This window comes from Gossypium arboreum, chromosome 1, assembly GCF_025698485.1.
Source record: "Gossypium arboreum isolate Shixiya-1 chromosome 1, ASM2569848v2, whole genome shotgun sequence".
NCBI classification, from domain to species: domain Eukaryota; kingdom Viridiplantae; phylum Streptophyta; class Magnoliopsida; order Malvales; family Malvaceae; genus Gossypium; species Gossypium arboreum.
In genome coordinates this window covers 119,218,499-119,239,243 of record NC_069070.1, presented here as the reverse complement: position 1 = coordinate 119,239,243, position 20,745 = coordinate 119,218,499, and the positions used below count along the sequence as shown (strand labels likewise).

Genomic DNA, 20,745 nt, shown 5'->3' with positions numbered 1-20,745 from the left:
ATATAGTGTCTCATCGACACACAGTCGGAATATCCCTGAACACTTCCAATCCTATGGCATGCCAATTGTATCCGACTAGCCCGACATTGTTAATAGGGTATTCAAATTGTTTCATTTCAATACAGAAGTAGTAACAGTTTCCATCATGTCATTCATTATACATTCTAACTATTAAAAAGAACAATTACATTATATTAAATCATTAAATATAGTTTATAGAAATACAAATCGTAGTTCTCGAGTTTACTCGATATCCTCGTTCACTTTCTCTTTTCCCTTTTTCGGTGACATTTCCGGTGCTACGTTGGCTACATAAAATTTAACATTTAAAATTATCAATATATGTTATTTAATAACACGCTCTTTAATTTCCATGTAACTTTTACTATATTTCCAATTAGGTCCTACCACCATAACCATTCTTTTTCTTCAAATAACCTTATAAATTTCATTTTATACCTACTTTAAACAACTTTCAACTCTTAATATTCAATATAAAATATCAATTCTACAATTTAAATAATTTAATCCCTACTATAACAAAACTTATATCTATCTTTACAATTCAATCCTTCTCCCACTTCTAACTTGAATTTTTATCAATTAAACCCATATTTCTTCCATTTATTCAACTTAATCAACATATAAAAATTCAATAACTTTCTAAATTTCAACATAACTCAGATAGTATTTCTTTCTAGGATTCCATAGACACCAAAATTATAAGAAAATGGATAAATCGACTTACCAATTAAGCTTGAAACTCTAAACCCCTAAATTTTCCTTTTTCTTTTCTTTCCCTTTTTTCTTCTTTCTTCCCCTGCTATTCGTGCCCTTCTTTTTCCTTTTTCTTTATGTTGTTTTTTTTTCTTTTATTTATTATAACTATTATATTATATCATTATTATTATATTTTAAATTATTATTATTATTTCTTATATAATAAGTAAATACATATTTGTACATACATTTGTACCAATTAAAATAATACAAATGTATTCATACATACCACACACTTGTCTCCTAAGGCTTTCTTGCTAATTTAATCTCTTGACTTTTCTATAGTTTATAATTAAACTTTTATCCTTTATTCAATCTAGTCCTTTCACTAACTTAGCTTTAATCCAAGCTAATTGACTTAACCAAAATCTAATTAACTACACCACTAATAAATATTTACGAATTCATTTTGCGGAAATTATGATCCGAAAATTTAATTTTTCCGATGACCTTAAAATTTGGGCCGTTACATATTCAAACTTATCTCCCACTGTAAAAAGGTCATGCAAACAATTCATGTTGACACTCTTCTTCTTGATTTTCCCAACTTTCCCAAAAGCTAAAATCTATCCCTAGCCTCTAGTCCACCCTCCTTCGTTATATCACCATCTTCATCATTCGTTGATCTTACTAGTAAAAAACATCATCTTTTATGGTGAGGATATTTTTATAATTATATAAAAAAAGTAAGCTAAAAAAACTTTAAATGATTTTGAGGTGAAACACAAATTATCATATTTTTAAATATTAATAAAGGTAAAATAAAAGTTTAAAAATTCTCAAGGGCTAAATGAATTTATAAATTTAGGGAGGATATATATATATATTTTCTATATGAACTTTAGGGAAAAAATGAATCCACTTAATATGAATTAAACTCAAAACATCATAATCTTCATTACCTAAAATTTATTATATCAACTAAAATCACATTTATTTTTTATCTTTTTTTATAAATTTATTATATAATATTTTTCACCTACATCGTGGGTAAATCAAAATTTAATACATCTTTATTTTGACAAGTACTAGTCCCATATGCATGAAAGAGTATTAAATTGAATTATTAAGTTATAATAATTTTATATTCAAATGGTTTAATCTAACTAATCATTTATAGGTGATAAATTGTACAATTTAGTGTGATTAATTTGATTATTGAAAAATAAAATTTTAATAAATTTGGACCAAGTATTAACCTTTTATCACCTTTATAAATTCCGAAAATAATGAGGATGACCAAGTCAATGCAAGTCTTAAGCCTTAAGTCTTATTTGAAGCACAAAAAATTATCTGTTATTGCTTTGGTCCTTTTATGTACTCCTAGTGTCACGGGGCTAGACCTTTCGTCTCGCAATCCGTTCGGCCTTAGGCAATTTGCACGTCCAAACTCGCCCAAGTCAGACTTTACGCTCAAATGAGGATTCCTTAAGAACTCTTCCCAAGGCACCAATTTGTATAGCGAAAGTGTTTGTGCCAAAAGAAGCTAAAAGTAAGCAAAAGAAAGCCAAAGAAAGAATGCACACAAGGTGTTTGAGTAAATACCCAAGAATTCTATTACTCTTAAGAATTCAACATACAATGGATGGTTTACAAATGAGGGGGAGGCTCTCTATTTATAGTTGAGCTCCCCCAGAACCGACGGTCAAGATACATTTACATCGATGCACGAGATTAATGATATCATATGATTTAAGGGATTTACAAGATATGCCTTATCAAATCTAATCTAATCTTTATAAGATATGATTCTCTCTATCTTTTAAGACTAGTTGCCCAAAATAGCCTAAGTTGCCATATCTTCGCTATTGGGCCACCCAGGCTTCAATCTGACAGGCTTCTCCAACATTCCCTTGAATCGGGCCAGTTCTTGTGGGATGAATGATCCCTATCTAATCGATCGACCTCCATGGGGCGCATTTTGTGCCATGGTCACGGGCTTAAAGCTTTCGCCCGTGACATTCTCCCTCACCCATTCTCGCAACGCCCTCATTGCGACTTTCGAATGACACTGACTTGATTCATCTTGAAACTCTCTCGCTGCCTTGGCTTCTTCCCGACTTGCCTTGCAATCTGGTTGTCCCTTCTTCGGAACCTTTGCCTCGGCTTTCATCACCTCTTAGCTTGAACAGATGCACTCGTGGGTACATCTCGTAGGCAAGAAGTCTCTATTTTAACTTGCCCCAATTCTGACTTGGTCCCATTGGAATCCCCTCTGTAAAAGCCCAAATTAGCCCGGGCCTTTTACAAAAATAAACCATTACAACTAAAATTAAACCCATACAAATAAACCCAAAACCAAACCCAAATTTAACCCAATTCAAATCCCAAAGGCCCAAAAACCTAACTACCTAGCCCAAGCCCAATTAGCCCATTAGTCAAACTAGGGTTTCAGAAAAGCTGAAACCCTAGCCACCTAGCCACCAGCCGTCACTGACCTGGAGCACTTGCTCCACCGCCACTGTCTCCATCAGCCACTTGCACCATCTCGTCGTCCACTTGCCTGCAACAAAAAAGACAGAAAGTAATAGAAAAATGCTTGTAAAAATGGCTATAAAAGCCGAATCAAAACCAATGTAAAGGAGGGACCAATTTTTTATGAATACAAACAATAGATTCGGCCATTGTTAATACCAAGCAATAGATTTCAGATATCAAAAACAGATCTAAACACCAAAGCAGTGAATATCAGAATATAAGAATCGAAATTGGAGAAATAGTAGGTGACGTTTCGTCTTTTAAATTTTAGATCTCTTTTTTTTCTTTTCCTTTTTTTTATACATGCAAATATAGACATATATATATAAACAACAAAAAAAGAAGAAAAAATTACCTTTTCTTTTCCACTGTGGCCGGAGGCGACGGAGCTACGGCGGCGCACAGTGGCCCTCTTGGCCGGCTTCTGGACATGGTCCAGAGAGAAAACCCTTCCCTCTCCCTTTTTTTTTTCTTTCACTTTGCAAAAATGAATTTTTTTTGAAGAAAAAAGCCTTTTATAGCCTCCCAAAACGACGTCGTTTTGGGGGCTACCCTTTAACCCCAAAACGACGTCGTTTTGAGCTAACCCACGTGTTGACCCGACCGGCTCCAAGGATCCGCGTGTTTTTACTTAAAGGTCCAATTGCGCAAATGGCCCTTCCGCCTTTTTATGTTTTCGCAATTGAGTTTTTAATATTTCTTAATTTGACCCTGAAATTTGTTGCGCTTTGTGATTTAGCCCTCTGTCATGCGCTGCGTTTTAGGATGAGGGAATATTGTGCTTTTGGTCCCCCCAGGTTACGCGCATATCATTTTTTAGTCCTTTTCTCTTTGTTTCTTTTTAAAATTGCCCCAAAACTTTGTTTTTGTTCTGAATTTAGTCTTTTTTTAGATTTAAGTTGATTTTTATATTATCTTTGCTATTTTATTTTATTTTAAATATTATTTATATTATTCTTATAACTTTTATTATTAAATTTCTTATTATTACTATTATTTTTATTCCTTTTACTATCTATTATCAATATATTATTACTATAGCTATTATTATTATTATATTATTATCATTATTATTATTATTATTATTATTATTATTATTATTATTATTAATTTTAATACTATTATTACACTTATATGTATATATATTTATATGTAAAGTTATCAATGGTTATTTTAATAGTATCATCACCTTAATATTAATATGTATTTATTTTAACATATATATGTATATATTTATGTAATATTATTAATAATTGTTTTTAACATTATTATTATTTCTTAGATGTATATATCATGTCTTTTAATACTACATTTTTAATACTATATTATGTATATATTTTTACTTGTATTATGTACATATTTTCAATAACTACATCATATGTATATATATTATGTACATACTTTTAATATTATTATGTATTTATTTTAATATATATGTACATATTTATGTAGTATTACTAATAGTATTGTTTTTAAACATCATTATTATTTCTAATATATATATATTATGTACACTTTTTATTTCTATTTTATTTTTTATTTTTTATTATTTTTTATTTGTCAATATTATTTATTATTTTTCTAATATTTTGATATTTTGATATTTTATATTTTATATATTTTTATTATTCGCATCATTATTCGCATTTTTTACAATAATATTCTTAGATCTTTTTACTATCATTTTAGAAACTTTTTTTACATTTTTAATTTTAAAAATAAGACAATGTACCGATTTTAAAATCAAGTATGTGATTTCATCGCTATGTTGGGTGAATTACGTTGGCTCGTGTTAAAAAACGGGACATCCTTTAAAAAAAAACCAAAAATTTTGAATTCTCGTATTTCAATCGGATCACGATTAAATATTAAATTAAACTTGCATTTTTGAGAATTAAGACAACGCGTGTTTAACAAGATACCAATTTTGGGCGTCGCGAGGGTGCTAATACCTTTCTCGTGCGTAACCGACTCCCGAACCCTATTTTTCTCTAGATTTTCGCGTAGACCCAAATTCGGCCTTCATTTTTGTTCAAGAATAAATTTTCTTTTCAAAAAAAGATGATTTATTAGGCATCCGATCACACCTAGAAAAAAGGTCGGTGGCGACTCCATTTCTCTATAAAACCGAAATTCTATTTTTTTAAATTTTCAAATAATCGCCTCAACTAGCGACCAAAGCGAAATTTTTACATCGCTACACCCTTAATTCTCACATCTTGGCTTCGTTTCGGCCACAGTCCCTCGGCCTTCTTGCTTACGAACTTTGAAAGGGCCCCTACGATCTTGCGAAGCCAACAAGTCAGAAATTAAAACACTATTAGTGTGTTTGCAATGTACCTTACTCGTGGCATTCACTCGTCTCGACTGCTTTCGCATGACTTCTTTCTCCTTGAAGTCTGATGCCCAATCCACCTTCCCCAAAGGTGGTGCCTCCACAGTCGACTCTACAGGTTTCATATCAGACTCACGCTCTACTAACTTTTCTAAAGGGGATTTCGTAACATTCTGTTTTGTCGAATTAATGCTTCCCCCATATGAAACATCTTAGACTAGTTGAATTGACGACAACACCTTGGTCCCAACCTTCATATCCCTATGCACTGGCACAACAATCTTTGATGACCGACCAGTGACAATATGGATTTCATCGGCTCATGGAAACAGAACTGTCCGAATCCTGTCAAGGAAGTTCAAACCAAGAACATAATCGTAATCATCTAATTGGATTACCTCAAAGTCTTCCCTGCCTTTCTATTCACCGATTTGTAGCTCCACATTACGAGCTACTCCGACAATTAGGGCCTCTTCAAAATTTACTGTCTTGATCTTCTTATTCGATTTCCTAATCGATAGACCAAGCTTCTTGGAAGCCTTTTCTGATATGAACAAGTCTGACGCTCCCGTATCAATAAGAGCACTCCGCTTCTGACCCACAATATTGATGTCCACAAACATCAACCCCTCTCTACTATTCCTTTTGTTAAGAATAAGAACCATCGAACCGATCCTCGATGTTCTTCCCTTCATATGCTTCACCTCTTCTTTCGGCTTAACTTTTATTTGGATAGGCGACATTATCGATCTCTTCGGATATTTTTGCAACATGTGTGGTCCTTGACAAAGGAAGCATTTTATTCTCTCCCCCTTGTCCCTTGGGTTGTTGGATTCTCGCTTCCCATCTCGTGGTCTCTCATTGCCACTTGTGCTATCAGTTCCCCACTTCGCATCTCGTGGTTTCTCATCGCCACTTGTGCTATCAGTACTGTGGCCATCATCGCTATCTCCCTCTTCATCTTCCTCATAGTTTCTCTCACCATTGCCCTTTCCATTGGGCTGAGACGATTCAAACTTGTCTTTCGTTAGACCAAGTTCAACAAAGGACTCTGCTTCAGCCATGGCTACAGTAAGTTCAGTGATCTCTTGCCTACGCAATTCTTGTTTTGCCCACAGCTTTAACCCATCCTCGAACCAATAGAATGCTTCTTTCTCACTCAAGACGGAGATTTGAAGCATCAATTCACTAAATGCCCGAACATACTCCCGAACAGTGCCTTGTTGCGTGAGACGGTACAACTTAACCCGAGCCTCCTTCTCGACATACTGTGGGTAAAACTGCTTCTTCAACTCTCTTTGGAACTCCTCCCAAGTCCTAATTGAGTTCCCTCCACGTTTCTGATCCGTGGACCTACGACGCCACCACAAGAGAGCCACATCAGTAAAATAGATTGAAGTAGTGTTTACCTTAATTGCATCATCCTCGATGCTCATCGCTCGGAAGTATTACTTTATTTCCCACAAGAAGTTGTCCACGTCTCTCGCGGACCTTGCACCTTTGAACTTCTCCAGTTTGGGAACATCCATTGCTTGTTACTTCGACTTTGAAGACAACATCCCATTATTCAAAGCAGCTTTGTAAATCATGAGCTCTCCCTTAAGCTCTTTGATCTCTTTCTTCATGGCTAACATCATATCCTCGAGATTCTCATTCCTCTCTGCCAGCTTTTTCGTAGTGGAGTTCACTAACTCATTCAGCTTTTCTGCATTGGCACCGAGAGAATCCAACACAAAATCTCTGAGTTGCTCCTCTATTGAGTCAAACCCATCTGTGCGTCCCTCGACCAACTCAAGCGACTCATTCATGTTCCCTACGGATTCCTCGAGATTAGCAACTCAATCTTCCAACGCTGACAGCATGTCCCTCGAGCGACTTACTTTTCTACCCCTCCAACGAGTCTGCATTGGCTCATTCTGATCAATAACTTCTTTTGACATCCCAACAGTGCCTTCGAATCAATAGCTCGGATACCACTTGTCACGGGGTTAGACCTTTCGTCTCGCAATCCGTGCGGCCTTAGGCAATTTACACGTCCAAACTCGCCCAAGTTAGCCTTTACGCTCAAATGAGGATTCCTTAAGAACTCCTTCTAAGGCACCAATTTGTATAGCAGTAGCGTTTGTGCCAAAAGAAGCTAAAAGTAAGCCAAAGAAAGAATGCACACAAGGTGCTTGAGTAAATGCCCAAAAATTCTATTACTCTTAAGAATTCAACATACAATGGATGGTTTACAAATGAGGGTGAGGCTCTCTATTTATAGTTGAGCTTCCCCAGAACCGACAGCCAAGATACATTTACATCAACAGACGAGATTAACGATATCCCATGATTTAAGGGATTTACAAGATATGCCTTATCAAATCTAATCTAATCTTTACAAGATATGATTATCTCTATCTTTTAATATTAGTTTCCCAAAATAGCCTAAGTTGCCATATCTTCGCTATTGGGCCACCCAGGCTTCAATCTGATAGGCTTCTCCAACATTCCTTTGAATCGGGCCAGTTCTTGTGGGCTGAATGATCCCCACCTAATCGATCGACCTCCATGGGGCGCATCTTGTGCCATGGTCACGGGCTTAGAACTTTGGCCCGTGACACTAGTATGGTCTCGGAGGATCTTTATTAAGATATAGCTACAAAACTCCTTGTCAATTGATTTGATGTAATTTTATTTTTTTCATAAAAAATATTTTTATTTAATTAAAATTAAAATTAAAATTAAAATATTTAAAAACTTAAATTTGAAAAATATGTGGAGACTTAAATTAATTCCGTTTAATTTTAAATGAAAATGGTTTAACATAGAGGTGCCCATGAGTCACACTAGGTCGAATCGAGGTCTGGTTCCAAAAAATTTTCAAGCTCGTGTTAGTTTTCAATTCAACCCACTCAAAAGCTCTTTTTCTATTCAAAATAATAAAATATTAAAATATACTTTTAATTAATATTTTATATATTTTATAATTAAATTTAAATTTTAAAATAACTTTTAATTAAATTCAACTCAAACCAAATCAAAATAAAATATAAAATACTATTCAAATTTGACCCAAATTGAGTTGGGCCGGGCAGGCTACCCGGTCATCACAGTTCTATTTTAGCACAGGTAGGTAAAGTTGAATCATTAGATTGGGATCTATGTATGCTTCGCCTAAATACTTATTTAGGCTGAATTACTTGGACTTCATTTATGAATTTAATTTTTTTACTAATATGTGTGAGAAGCCCATTCTTTTACAAATTTTGGGCCACTTCGGTTTCTGTATTCAGGAATTAAACATTCATAAAAATCTAAAAAAATATATTAAATTATTAGTTATTAACTTAACCAGTTCAATCAGTTTGACCATTAGTTCTCGACTCAACTCATTTGATTGGATTAGTTCTCGATTCAACTCATTTGATCGGTTCAACTGACAGAACAACAATAATTAAATGAATTCATTCAACATCCATAAAAATCTAAAAAAGAATATTAAATCAATTCCACATGTTGAATAGCTAAGTTTTTTTTCTCAATTTTTTTATTTTTATTAATTTCAAATAATTTTTTTATTTAATCGATTCAACCATTTTATTCAAACTAGGGACAAAACTAAGGTGTTGGCAAGGTCCTCGATCCCTTTAAATAGAAAAATTTTCATTTAAGTCCTTTTAAAATTTTAATTTAATAAAGATGAATTGCAATTTAAACCCTAAAATATAAAAATTTGATTTAATCCTTTAAAATTATAAAGATATAGGCTATTAAAATAGTGAAAATGCATTTTTGCTATAGTAAAATTACAATTTAATTTCAACTCCTAAATTATTATTTTTATTTAGCCTGGTTCAAACCATTCTTAGTCCAATCAATCCAACCAACCAACCAACCAACCAATCAATCCTATTCCAGTAACATTAGTTACATAATCAAATCTCGATGGAATCCAAATTTAGAGAATCAAAATGGATTTAATTATCAAATTTGTCGTAACCATTTTTTTAAAAAAACGGGAATCGACTTGGATTTTGAAAATAAAAGAACGGGAGTCGCCACCGATCCTTTTTAACGAGGTGTGATCAGGTCACCTCATAAAAGTGGTTGTTTTTAATAAATAGTTTGGTTTATTTAAACAACAATTTTGGTCTCGAGAATCGAGAAAACAGGTTCGGAGTCGGTTACATACGAGGAAGGATTAGCACTCGTCGCCCAAAATTGGTACCTAGTTGATTAATTAGTGTCTTAGTGTCAAAAATTAAAAAAACTTGAAAGAATTTTAAAATACGATCCTTCTTTATAAAAAGCTCAAGTGTTAAAGACTCTCTCGTCTCAAAATGTAAAATGTCACACCCAGTAAGTTAGGACACGACATCTTAAATTTTCGAGAGCGAGCTTGCCTTTTATGAAATCTGTATTTTATTAAAAGGGTATTCGATTATTTAGAATAAACGAGAGAAGTCGAAACCCAGTAAGTTAGGGCACGTTTTCTCGAATTCTCAAACACCGAATATTGCCTTTATTTCTAAACAAAACTCTTATTTCGAGATGACAAAATATCATACCCGGTAAGTTAGGGCACAACACTTCACATCTTCGAGAACAAGCATTTTTTTTAAAACTCGTATAATGATTTAAAAAGAATATATTTCGTTATTTAGGTTAAACGAGAAAAGTCGAAACCCAGTAAGTTAGGGCACGGTTATCTCAAATTGCCTAATATAGGATATTACTTTTATGGAAGAATTGTTTGAATATATTGAGTAACAAAATATAACGTGATTTATAAAGGCAAATTTTGGTATTAATAATAATGTATAATAATAAACGTGGCGATAACAAAAATAATAAGGTGAGCAATTATATAAAAATGAAATGATAGCAAGCCTAGTAGTGTGTAAATATAACAAATGCATGAAGAAAATAAAACCAATGAATACATGAAATAATAAAGATGCATAAAAATGACAAAAGAAAAATGACGATGATGACGAAAATAATAATAATAGTATAAGACGACAATAATACATATGGTATTAAAATATATATAATAATAGAAACGAAAAAAAAATATATGATATATTAAAATATACGGGATATATATAAAATGAGCTCATAATAGTTATAAAATATACATAATAGAATGTATGCATAATATGCTATTTATAATATATATATATGTACATGATATGTGTAAAATGTAATGATAAGCATAATATGATATCAATATATACGTGCATAATATGGAATATTATATATTAAAGGATGTACATATGGGATACGAATGTATTAATCAAAATAATAATGTCATAAAAGAACTAATATTACTATATAAATATATGCGTATATAATGAAAATACATACTACTATATAATAATAATATAGAAATACGAAAAGCAAGTATAATAATAATAATGAAAATATTAAATCAAAGTAATAAACAAATAATGCTATATACAAATATATATATACGTATACATATAAAAGCATACATTAATATATAACAACAATAGTAATAATAAATATAATGTCGAAATGCAAAGAGCAAACAAAATGTAATGGAAATATTAAAGTAAAGTAATTAATATAGTGCTATATAAAATATATATGCATATATATGTAAATAAACATACCTTAATATGTATTAATATGAATAATAGTAATATTAATGGATAAAGGAAACAAAATAATAATGGTACAATAAAAAAATAATGGTAATATGTTGCTAAATATAATAGTAATAGTAATAATAATAATAGTAAATATGATAATAAATAATGTTATTAGTAAAAGAAGGTAGAAATAATATAGAAATCAAATTAAATCGAAAAGGACCAAATTCAAACAAAATCAAAGTTTTGGGGCCAATTTGAAAGGAGATATAAAGAGGACCCATTTAAATACGCGCGTAACCTCGGAGGGCCAAAAGGGCAACTTCCCGAGTCCTTAAAACGGCGTCATGAAGGAGAACCAAATCACAAAGCGATAAACTTGAGGCTAATTTAAAAGACATGAAAACTTGATTGCAAAATGTATAAAAGCGGAAGGACTGCGCATAATTAGACCATTATATAAAACACGCGGATCCTCAAAGCGTCGGATCGGGTTCTTGCGGGTCATGTGAACGGCAGCGTCGTTTTGCTTTTAAATGGGCACCAAAACGGCGCCGTTTAGGTAGGCTATAAAAGCTTGAAAATTTCTAAAAAAAAATCATTTCAATTGCTTGAGGAAAGAAAAAAAGGAGAGAGAGGGAGAGGGCGATTTAGGCCGGGGAATCGCCGCCGGTCACCGGAGCGCCGTCATGCCGTCGCCGGCCACCGTGCACGGTGGCCGGAGTTTCGAAAAGGTAAAAAAATTTTTTTATATATTTTTACTGTTTTTAATATATATGCATACATACATGTAAACAAAGAAGAAAAAAAGTAAAGAAAAAGAAAAGAAAAAAAAGAAAACCGATTCAAACTTAGAGGATTTTAGAAAACCTTTTGATTTCGGTTATGATCTCCTCCTTGAGTTTCGTTTTCGCTTCTTGATATATTGATGATATCTATTCTTTGCTTTGTATTTTTGATAATAATGTTGTTTTTATTTTCTTTTCCAAAAAACCTCCCTACAATAGTTTTGGTGTGGCCTTTTATATGCATTTCCTTACAACTTGCTCGCTTTCTATCTTGTTTATTGTTTGCAGTACCAGTGGTGGAGCAGAGTCCACTTGCAGGCGTCGGTGGTGGAGCAGAGGGTGGGGAGCATGTCTTGTGGCTAGGGTTTCTTGGAGGAGTTTAGGAGGGTGGGCTAGGGTTAGGTGGGGTTTGGGCTTAGTTAATGAGTTAGGGGTTGGTTTGTAATTGGGTTTAGTGGGTTTTGAGTATTGGGCCCAAAATTGGGCTTGTACAGATGCCCCTCTTTGCTTGTTGTCGTGTAACGAGAACAGAGCAAAGACTTGAGAAAGACTAATTTTGCCCGATCTCACTATGTCTGGACTTGTCTAGCGCTCCTTTTCCCCAGGTAGCTTCATTCCAATCTTGTTGCTTCACTCCGCTTCACTGCTCTACTGCAGCTTCAAGAAGGTAAGGTTTGTTTTGATCTGCTCCACTGCAACTCTATGGAGCTAAGACATGTGATTTCAATCTGCTTCACTGAAACTTCAAGGAGATCTGCTGTGGCTTCGATCAACTCCATCTTTGTTTGGGAAGAAGATATTTAATTTTCACTGTTACCCTACTTGCTAAGGGATTAAGGCTTGTCATCTTTGATCTGTTTCCCATCGCTTAGGGTTTTAGATCTGATACTCAACCTATTACCCTACTTGCTTAGGGGTTTAAGGTTCTTCGTCTTCGATCTGCTCCACTACTGCTTAGGGAGATAAGATCTGCAATTTAACCTGTTACCCTACTGCTTAGGGGTTTAAGGTTCTTCTTCTTCGATCTACACCACTACTGCTTAGGGGGATAAGATCTACAATTTGGTCTGTTTCCCTACTGCTTAGGGGTTTAAGATCCTATGAACATCAGCTTGTTACCCTTCTGCTTAGGGGGTTAGAGCTTGGTGGTTTGAATCTGCTTCACTGCATTCGAGGAGGCAAGATCTGTAATTTTCAACTTATTACCCTACTACTTAGGGGGTTAAAGCTCATTATCTTCGATCTGTTTCCCTACTGCTTAGGGGATTAAGATCTATAAATCTTCAATCTGCTTCACTGCAACTTCAGGAAGACAAGATTCACTGGATTCGATTTGTTCCACTGCAACTTCAGGGAGACAAAATCTGTAATTTTCAGCCTATTACCCTACTGCTTAGGGGGTTAAGGCCCATCTTCTTTGATCTGTTTCCCTACTGCTTAGGAGGTTAAGATCTTCATCTTCGATCTGTTTCCCTACTGCCTAGGGAGATAAGATCTGCAATTCGGTCTGTTACCCTACCGATTAGGGGTTTAAGACCCTTCGTCTTCGATCTGTTTCCCTACTGCTTAGGGGGTTAAGATCTGTAAACCTTCAGCCTGCTACCCTATTGCTTAGGGGGTTAAGGCTTATGAATTCACTGATTCTAGGGACATGACCTGTAGAATCAGTTCCCTGTATATATGCTTATGTCAAAGAATTAGGATGTTATGATCAAAATGAATCAAATGTTCCTAATTAGATGCACTTATGAATGTTCTATGAATGTATGAGTGCAGCATGTTGTGAGCATGAATCCCTGCTTAGGTTGCCATTGCTCTTAGTTAATCAAGGTTCCTTTACTGAAATGGTATCCTGTCTTCTTGTTCAGCTTAAATTTTGAATAGAAAACCCAAGGGGTAGTCCCAATTTAAACTCTTTCTTCTCAGATGCTTCCAATCTTTGAGTTTGGTTAGTTCTAAATAATAGTCCTGTTTCAGGTTCCTGTACTATTTAGAAACTTTCAGAGTAATATGCAGAACTCTTTTTGTGAAAATGGCTTTAGTCCATTAATCATCATTTCAATGCAAAATGCTTGAAAAAGATCATGACAAAACTGAAATTTATCAGAAACAACATTTGAAGGGAATATATTAATTACAGTCAACAAACATTGCTGGAATACAAAATGGATAAAAGGGAATAGGTGCCCCAGATATCGCAGCGTGAGTTTCTCTGTACTGACTTCTTGAAGGCTCCCTTTTTTTTGCCCAATATGCGTTTAGGGGATCTAGAGTACTCTTGCTGATGCCCCAAGATGTAACATCTCTCCTCTTTGTTAATTTAGGTACCATAAGACCATCGCATGCCCCACCTTTGATCAAAATTTGAATTGCCCTTTATGGGTTTTCAATTCAAAATCCCTTTGGTCTTAAGATGCTCTTTTGAGTTTTCACCCGCCTCTCTCCTTTTTTTTTTTTTTTTATTTTTTTTTATTTTTTTTAGGCGAAGTATTTCTTAACCGAATCCGAATTCACGGGATTGGATAAGGTCTTGCCATCCATTTCAGCCAATATCAATGCTCCGCCAGAAAAGGCTTTCTTCACCACATAAGGCCCTTCCCAATTCGACATCCATTTTCCTCTGAAGTCTTTTTGTATGGGCAGGATCTTTTTCAGTACTAGGTCTCCCTCGTGGAATTCTCTGGGACGAACCTTTTTGTCGTAAGCTCGCATCATTCGCTTTTGGTACATCTGACCATGGCGAATAGCCCGTAGCCTCTTTTCTTCAATCAAATTCAACTGATCGTATCGGGACTGGATCCATTCTGCTTCATCTAACTTTACCTCTGACAAAACTCTAAGGGAAGGGATCTCGACCTCGATAGGTAAAATTGCCTCCATTCCATAAACTAATGAGAAAGGCGTTGCCCCAGTAGAAGTTCTAATAGACGTTCGATAAGCATAGAGGGCAAATGGTAGCTTCTCATGCCAATCTTTATAAGTTTCCGTCATCTTTCCTACAATCTTCTTGATGTTCTTATTGGCTGCTTTGACTGCACCGTTCATCTTCGGGCGATACGGTGACGAGTTGTGGTGTCTGATCTTGAACTGACTGCAGACATCCGCTATCGTGCTATTATTTAAATTCAATGCGTTGTCAGATATGATCCTTTCTGGCATTCTATATCGACAGATGATTTCCTTTTTTAGGAACTTGCTAACTGCTGATTTAGTGACATTGGCGTATGAAGAGGCCTCCACCCATTTGGTGAAATAATCGATGACCACAAAGATAAAACGATGCCCATTTGAAGCTTTTGGCAAAATCGGCCCAATCACATCCATGCCCCACATCGAGAAAGGCCATGGCGAGGTCATGACATGCAGATGTGAGGGAGGCACATTAATCTTGTCTCCATAGATTTGGCACTTATGACATCTTTTGGCGTAGTTAATACAGTCTCCTTCCATGGTGGACCAATAATAACCGAACCTCATAATTTGTCTGGCCATTGTAAAACCATTAGCGTGTGTCCCGCAGATGCCCTCATGGACTTCTTTCAAGATTTTCTCGGCCTCAATGGCGTCTACACACCTTAATAGTACCTGATCCTTCCTTCTTTGTACAGATCTCCCCATCTAAGACATAGTCACTCGCCAGTCTTCTCAACGTTCTCTTGTCATTCTCGGTAGCTTGGTTAGGGTACTCACGATTCTTCACATATCGTAGGATGTCGTGGTACCAAGGGTGATCATCATTTTCCTCTTCTTCTTCAAGGTTGTAACAATGAGCCGGGGCCTCGTAAATGCTCATTTGGATCGGTTTCACATCTTCTGGCTGGTTCACCTTGATCATAGAAGCCAAAGTTGCTAGGGCGTCAGCCATCTGATTTTCTTCTCGTGGGAGGTAGTAGAAGACAATATCATCGAACTCTTTAATTAACTCAAGGATTAACCTCCGTAATTGATCAATTTGGGGTCTCTTGTCTCCCATTCACCTTTGAGTTGATAAATTACTAGGCGTAATCTCCATATACCTCTAACACATTGATTTTACGTTCTATGGCCGCACGTATTCCCATGATGCATGCCTCGATTCGCCATATTGTTTGTGCAATGAAATCTAATTTACTAGTGAATGGATAATGATCTCCACTCGGGGACACCAGAATCGCCCCGATTCCGCTACCCATGGCATTTGATGCTCGTCAAAGTTTAGCTTCAAGGGTGACCCTCTTGAGGGTCTTCTTGATGGTTGCTATGCACATTAGATCTTCATTTGGGAAATCAAAGTTCAGAGGCTCGTAGTCCTCTAGGGCTCTCTGGCTAAGAAATCTGCTATTGCACTCCCTTTACTACCTTCCGTTCACATAGACTATATCGAATTCAGAAAGTAGAATTTGCCATCGGGCCATTCTCCCGTTCAAGGCAGTTGACTCCATCAAGTACTTCAGAGGATCCATTTTAGAGATCAGCCAAGTTGTATGGTACAACATGTATTGTCTCAGTCTTCGGGTTGTCCAAATCAAGGCACAAGACAACTTTTCAATGAACGAGTATCTCGTCTCACACTCGATAAACTTTTCTTGAGGTAATATATCGCTTTTTCTTTCCTTCCCGATTCATCGTGTTGGCCAAGTACGCATCCCATAGAATTTTCAAATACCGTCAAATACAGTATCAATGGCTTATCTGGATTAGGTGGTGTCAATACTGGGGCATTGGACAAATATTGCTTAACCTTGTCGAAAGTCTTCTGGCATTCCTCGTCCCAACCACCAGGGTTGTGTTTCTTAAGGAGACGGAATATGGGGTCACATTTTTTAGTTAGTTGTGAAATAAATCGAGCGATGTAATTTAATCTTCCTAGGAATCCTCGGACTTCCTTTTGAGTACGTGGTGGAGGTAATTCTTGTATGGCCTTGACTTTGTCTGGGTCGATCTCAATCCCTTTTCCACTGACCACGAATCCTAGCAGTTTTCCTGACCTGGCTCCGAAGGTACATTTTGCAGGATTGAGCTTCAACGGAATTTTCTCAACCTCAAAATAATTTTCTTAAGACTTGCACATGTTCTTTTCATCCGAGATTTGGCGATCATGTCGTCGACATAAACTTCAATTTCTTTATGCATCATATCATGAAATAGGGTAACCATGGCTCTCGATATGTTGCTCCGCATTTTCAATCCAAACGGCATTACTTTATAGCAAAAGGTTCCCACATGGTCACAAATGTGGTTTTATTCATGTCTTGAGGATGCATTTTGATCCGATTGTACCCGAGAAACCATCCATGAAGGAGAAAAGTGAGTAACTCGCCGTGTTGTCCACTAAGGTGTCGATATGAGGCAATGGGAAATTATCTTTCGGCTGGCCTTGTTTAAGTCTCTGTAGTCTACACACATCCGTATTTTCCCATCTTTTTAGGGACGGGGACGATGTTGGCTACCCATTCTGAGTACTTAACTACTTGTAAGAAACCAGCATCAAATTGCTTCTTGACCTCCTCTTTTATTTTTAACAGAACATCGGGCCGCATCCTTCGAAGCTTTTGCTGAACTGGCCTGCATTCTTCTTTGATGGGGAGCCTGTGTACCACAAGGTCAGTACTTAGCCCAGGCATATCCTGATATGACCATGCAAAGACATCCTTGAACTCTTGGAGTAACTCAATAAGGTCCCGCTTTGTCTCTGTAGCGATGCAAGTTCCGATCTTTACTTCTCTTCTTTCTAGTTCATCTCCCAAGTTCACGACTTCTACGGTCTCTTTGTGGGGTAGAATCTGTTTCTCCTTGTGTTCTACCATCCTCAACAAATCGGGGATAAGTTACAATCATGTCATCTCCAAAATCCTCGGATCCTCTAGACACATATCGCGCTCAAAGGGAGACTCCGAATTAATAGCAAGGTCACTCACATCGTTGATATCTGGAGACCTGTTTTGGGCAGAAAGGAAGATGCAAAGAACAAAAGAATCTAAGAACAATGGCATGTACGGTATGAGTATGAAAGAATATTTGCACTGAATAAGACGAAAGGATGCATTTTATTGAAATAACGATTTCGAACATAGGCCTATTTTACAAAAAGACACTTATTACTCCTAGGCCTAGGGTAATAAGCGTGTTTTGGGCATTACTCTGTGTTAGTTTTAAAGACTACAGGAATCTCTTCCGCAGTCCAATTATTCAAAGCACTTTCTGGCTCATAAGGGCGAATGCCAGTCCCATTCTCTTCTCCAGTTCCTCCTTTGAACGTGGCATTAATGTCAAGTTTTCCTCATTTCTTGATGGACTCTTGGCACGCCAATCTTCCCTCGGCATAAATAGTTCCTCCCGACACAAATGTTCGGATATATGGGGAAAGGTCATTGGTTTCCATTTAATCTCTTCCCGCTCAAACGCGCTCTTCTCCTTTCTCGTTTCTTCTCTTGCTCCTCTTTCTTTTGTCTTGCATCCGGCTTGAATCCTAAGCCAAAGCGGTCCCGTTGTCCGTGAGCATAGGTACTTTGACCCTTCCTTGTAGGCTTCTTCCAAGTCCTTTCCACGGCAAGGCTCCTTCCCAACCATCGGTTGTAGTCCCATTCTTGTGGTTTTGGAAAGTCCGGTGTTGGGACTTTATTTCCTTCGACAACAAATGTCGATTTATTTAATTCCAACGATCGAAAAGAACATTCTATGGCTTCATCATCTGTCCCCACATATGGTGCGTTGCTGGTAACAGATGCAATGATGTCTTCCTCCGCATTTATGGTCACCAATCGACCTTCCGTTATAAGTTTAAGCTTCTGATGTAATGATGACGGCACTGCCCCTGCCGAGTGGATCCAAGGTCTTCCCAATAGGCAATTATAAGAGGGTTTAATGTCTATCACTAAGAAGTCTATCTCGTACGTGCTAGGACCGATTTGAAGGGGTAATTCAATCCTCCCCATTACGTTTCTTTCAGTACCGTCAAACGCCCTTACTACATTTAGGCATGTCTTCATATGGGAACTATCCACGGGCAACCTTTTCAGTGTGGATAGGGGTAAGACGTTTAGTGCTGATCCATTATCGATCAGTACCCCCGGTAATGTGTATCCCTTGCAACGCGTGGTAATGTGCAGGGCCTTTGTGGACCCCATGCCTCCTAGTGGTATTTCGTCGTCGTTAAAGAAAATAAAATTGTCAGCGCTGATATTGTTGACCAGGCGGTCCAGTTTGTTGACAGAGATGTCATGCGCGACGTATGTCTCGTTCAGCACTTTCATTAACGCGCTCCGATGCGTTTCTGAGCTCAAGAGTAAGGCCAGCACCGAAATGCGAGCTGGTTGCTTATGTAGCTGTTCAACGACGCTGTACTCACTGTGTTTTAAAAATTTTAAGAATTCCCTGGCTTCATTCTCGGTTACTGACTCATTGACTGGCGATTCGAACTCGACCATCTTTTCTTTCCTTTGCTCTACTGTCGGGACCTTTTCTTTGGCAATTTTGGTTCCTGTGCCTTCGGGAACATAACGTCTCCCACTGCGTGTAAAAAAACCTACGTCTTGGTTTTCTTGTGAAGCACTGGCCGGGCTCTTCTTTCCTGGGATCGTCACATTGCAGCTGTAATTTCATGGCACCCTCTTGCTATCTTTATAAGGGAAAGCAACGGGCTTCTGGATCACGACTTTGGGTGCGACTTGGGTCCCATCTTCATTAGTTCTTAAGCGTGATATGATGACCAATGGGTGGTTGATTTTGCAAGCGTTTCTCGTCGACCCTTCTTCAGAGGCACACACGTACGCTTTTCACGGTTCCGACATATTCAAGAATTCCACTCCTTATTATCCATCAATCCTTGTACTAAAGCCACGAATTGGCTGCATTTCGGATCTCATGGTCCTCTTGGTCGTGGAACTCACAATAATTCTTCGCTTTCGAGGCTTAGCCCCAATTCGTGCCATCAAACCTCTTTCCACCATTTTCTTCCACACTTCTTTCAACGGGGTATTCACTTCTGCAACATTCATCTTAATTTCCTTCCCTGAACTCTTGATTATGGCATTCATACCCTTATCCCCATGATTCGGTAATGGGTTTTCTGCACTAGGTGTATCATCAAATTTCACGATGCCAATGTTGATGAGTCTTTCAACTAGCTTCTTGAAAGTGGTGCAGTTTTCTATCGAGTGCCCTGTGGCTCCTGCATGGTATTCGCATTGGGTGTTTGCGTCGTACCATTTGGGGAATGGGGGTTGCATTGGCTTTAGATAGAAGGGCGACACTACATGGGCATCGAATAAGCTCTGGTACAATTCCTTGTAGGACATCGGGATAGGAGTAAACTGGACTCTTTCCGTGCTAGGCCTTGGGTTGAAGTCCCGTCTTGCGGAGCCATGATGGCTGGTAGTCACCATCTTTGGTTGGCTCATGGTGACTGGCTTATTATACATACTCATGTTGTTCACATCGTTCTCTTTCCTTCTCGGGGTTGATCTCTTAGCACTTTCCCCTGCTTCAATCCTTCCACATCTTACCGCGTTCTCTATCATTTCTCCAGACATTACTATGTCTGAGAAGCTTTTAGTAGCGCTCCCTAGCATGTGGTTAATGAATGGAGCCTTCAACAGTATTGATAAAGAGCATGGTCGTTTTTTCTCCGTAAGAGGTGGTTGAACTTGCGTTGCTACCTCTCTCCATCTTTGGGCGTATTGCTCAAACTCTCATTTTGTTTCTTCTCCATGTTCTGTAATGTGACTCTATCAGGGGCCATGTCTGTCACGTGACTGTACTGCTTCATGAAAGCCTGCGCTAAATCCCT

At 37.0% G+C, this 20,745-nt stretch overlaps 1 protein-coding gene across 1 annotated transcript; it reads right to left on the bottom strand.

Moving 5' to 3' along the window:
- Nucleotides 1-18,325: 18,325 nt before the first annotated feature.
- Nucleotides 18,326-20,488, bottom strand: LOC128280883 (uncharacterized). The gene is made up of 2 exons (XM_053019510.1): nt 20,163-20,488; nt 18,326-19,547 (listed from the first exon to the last, which is right to left on the bottom strand). The coding sequence occupies exons 1-2, from the start codon at nt 20,486-20,488 to the stop codon at nt 18,326-18,328; spliced, it is 1,548 nt and encodes a 515-aa protein (XP_052875470.1).
- Between the last annotated feature and the right edge of the window lie 257 nt (nt 20,489-20,745).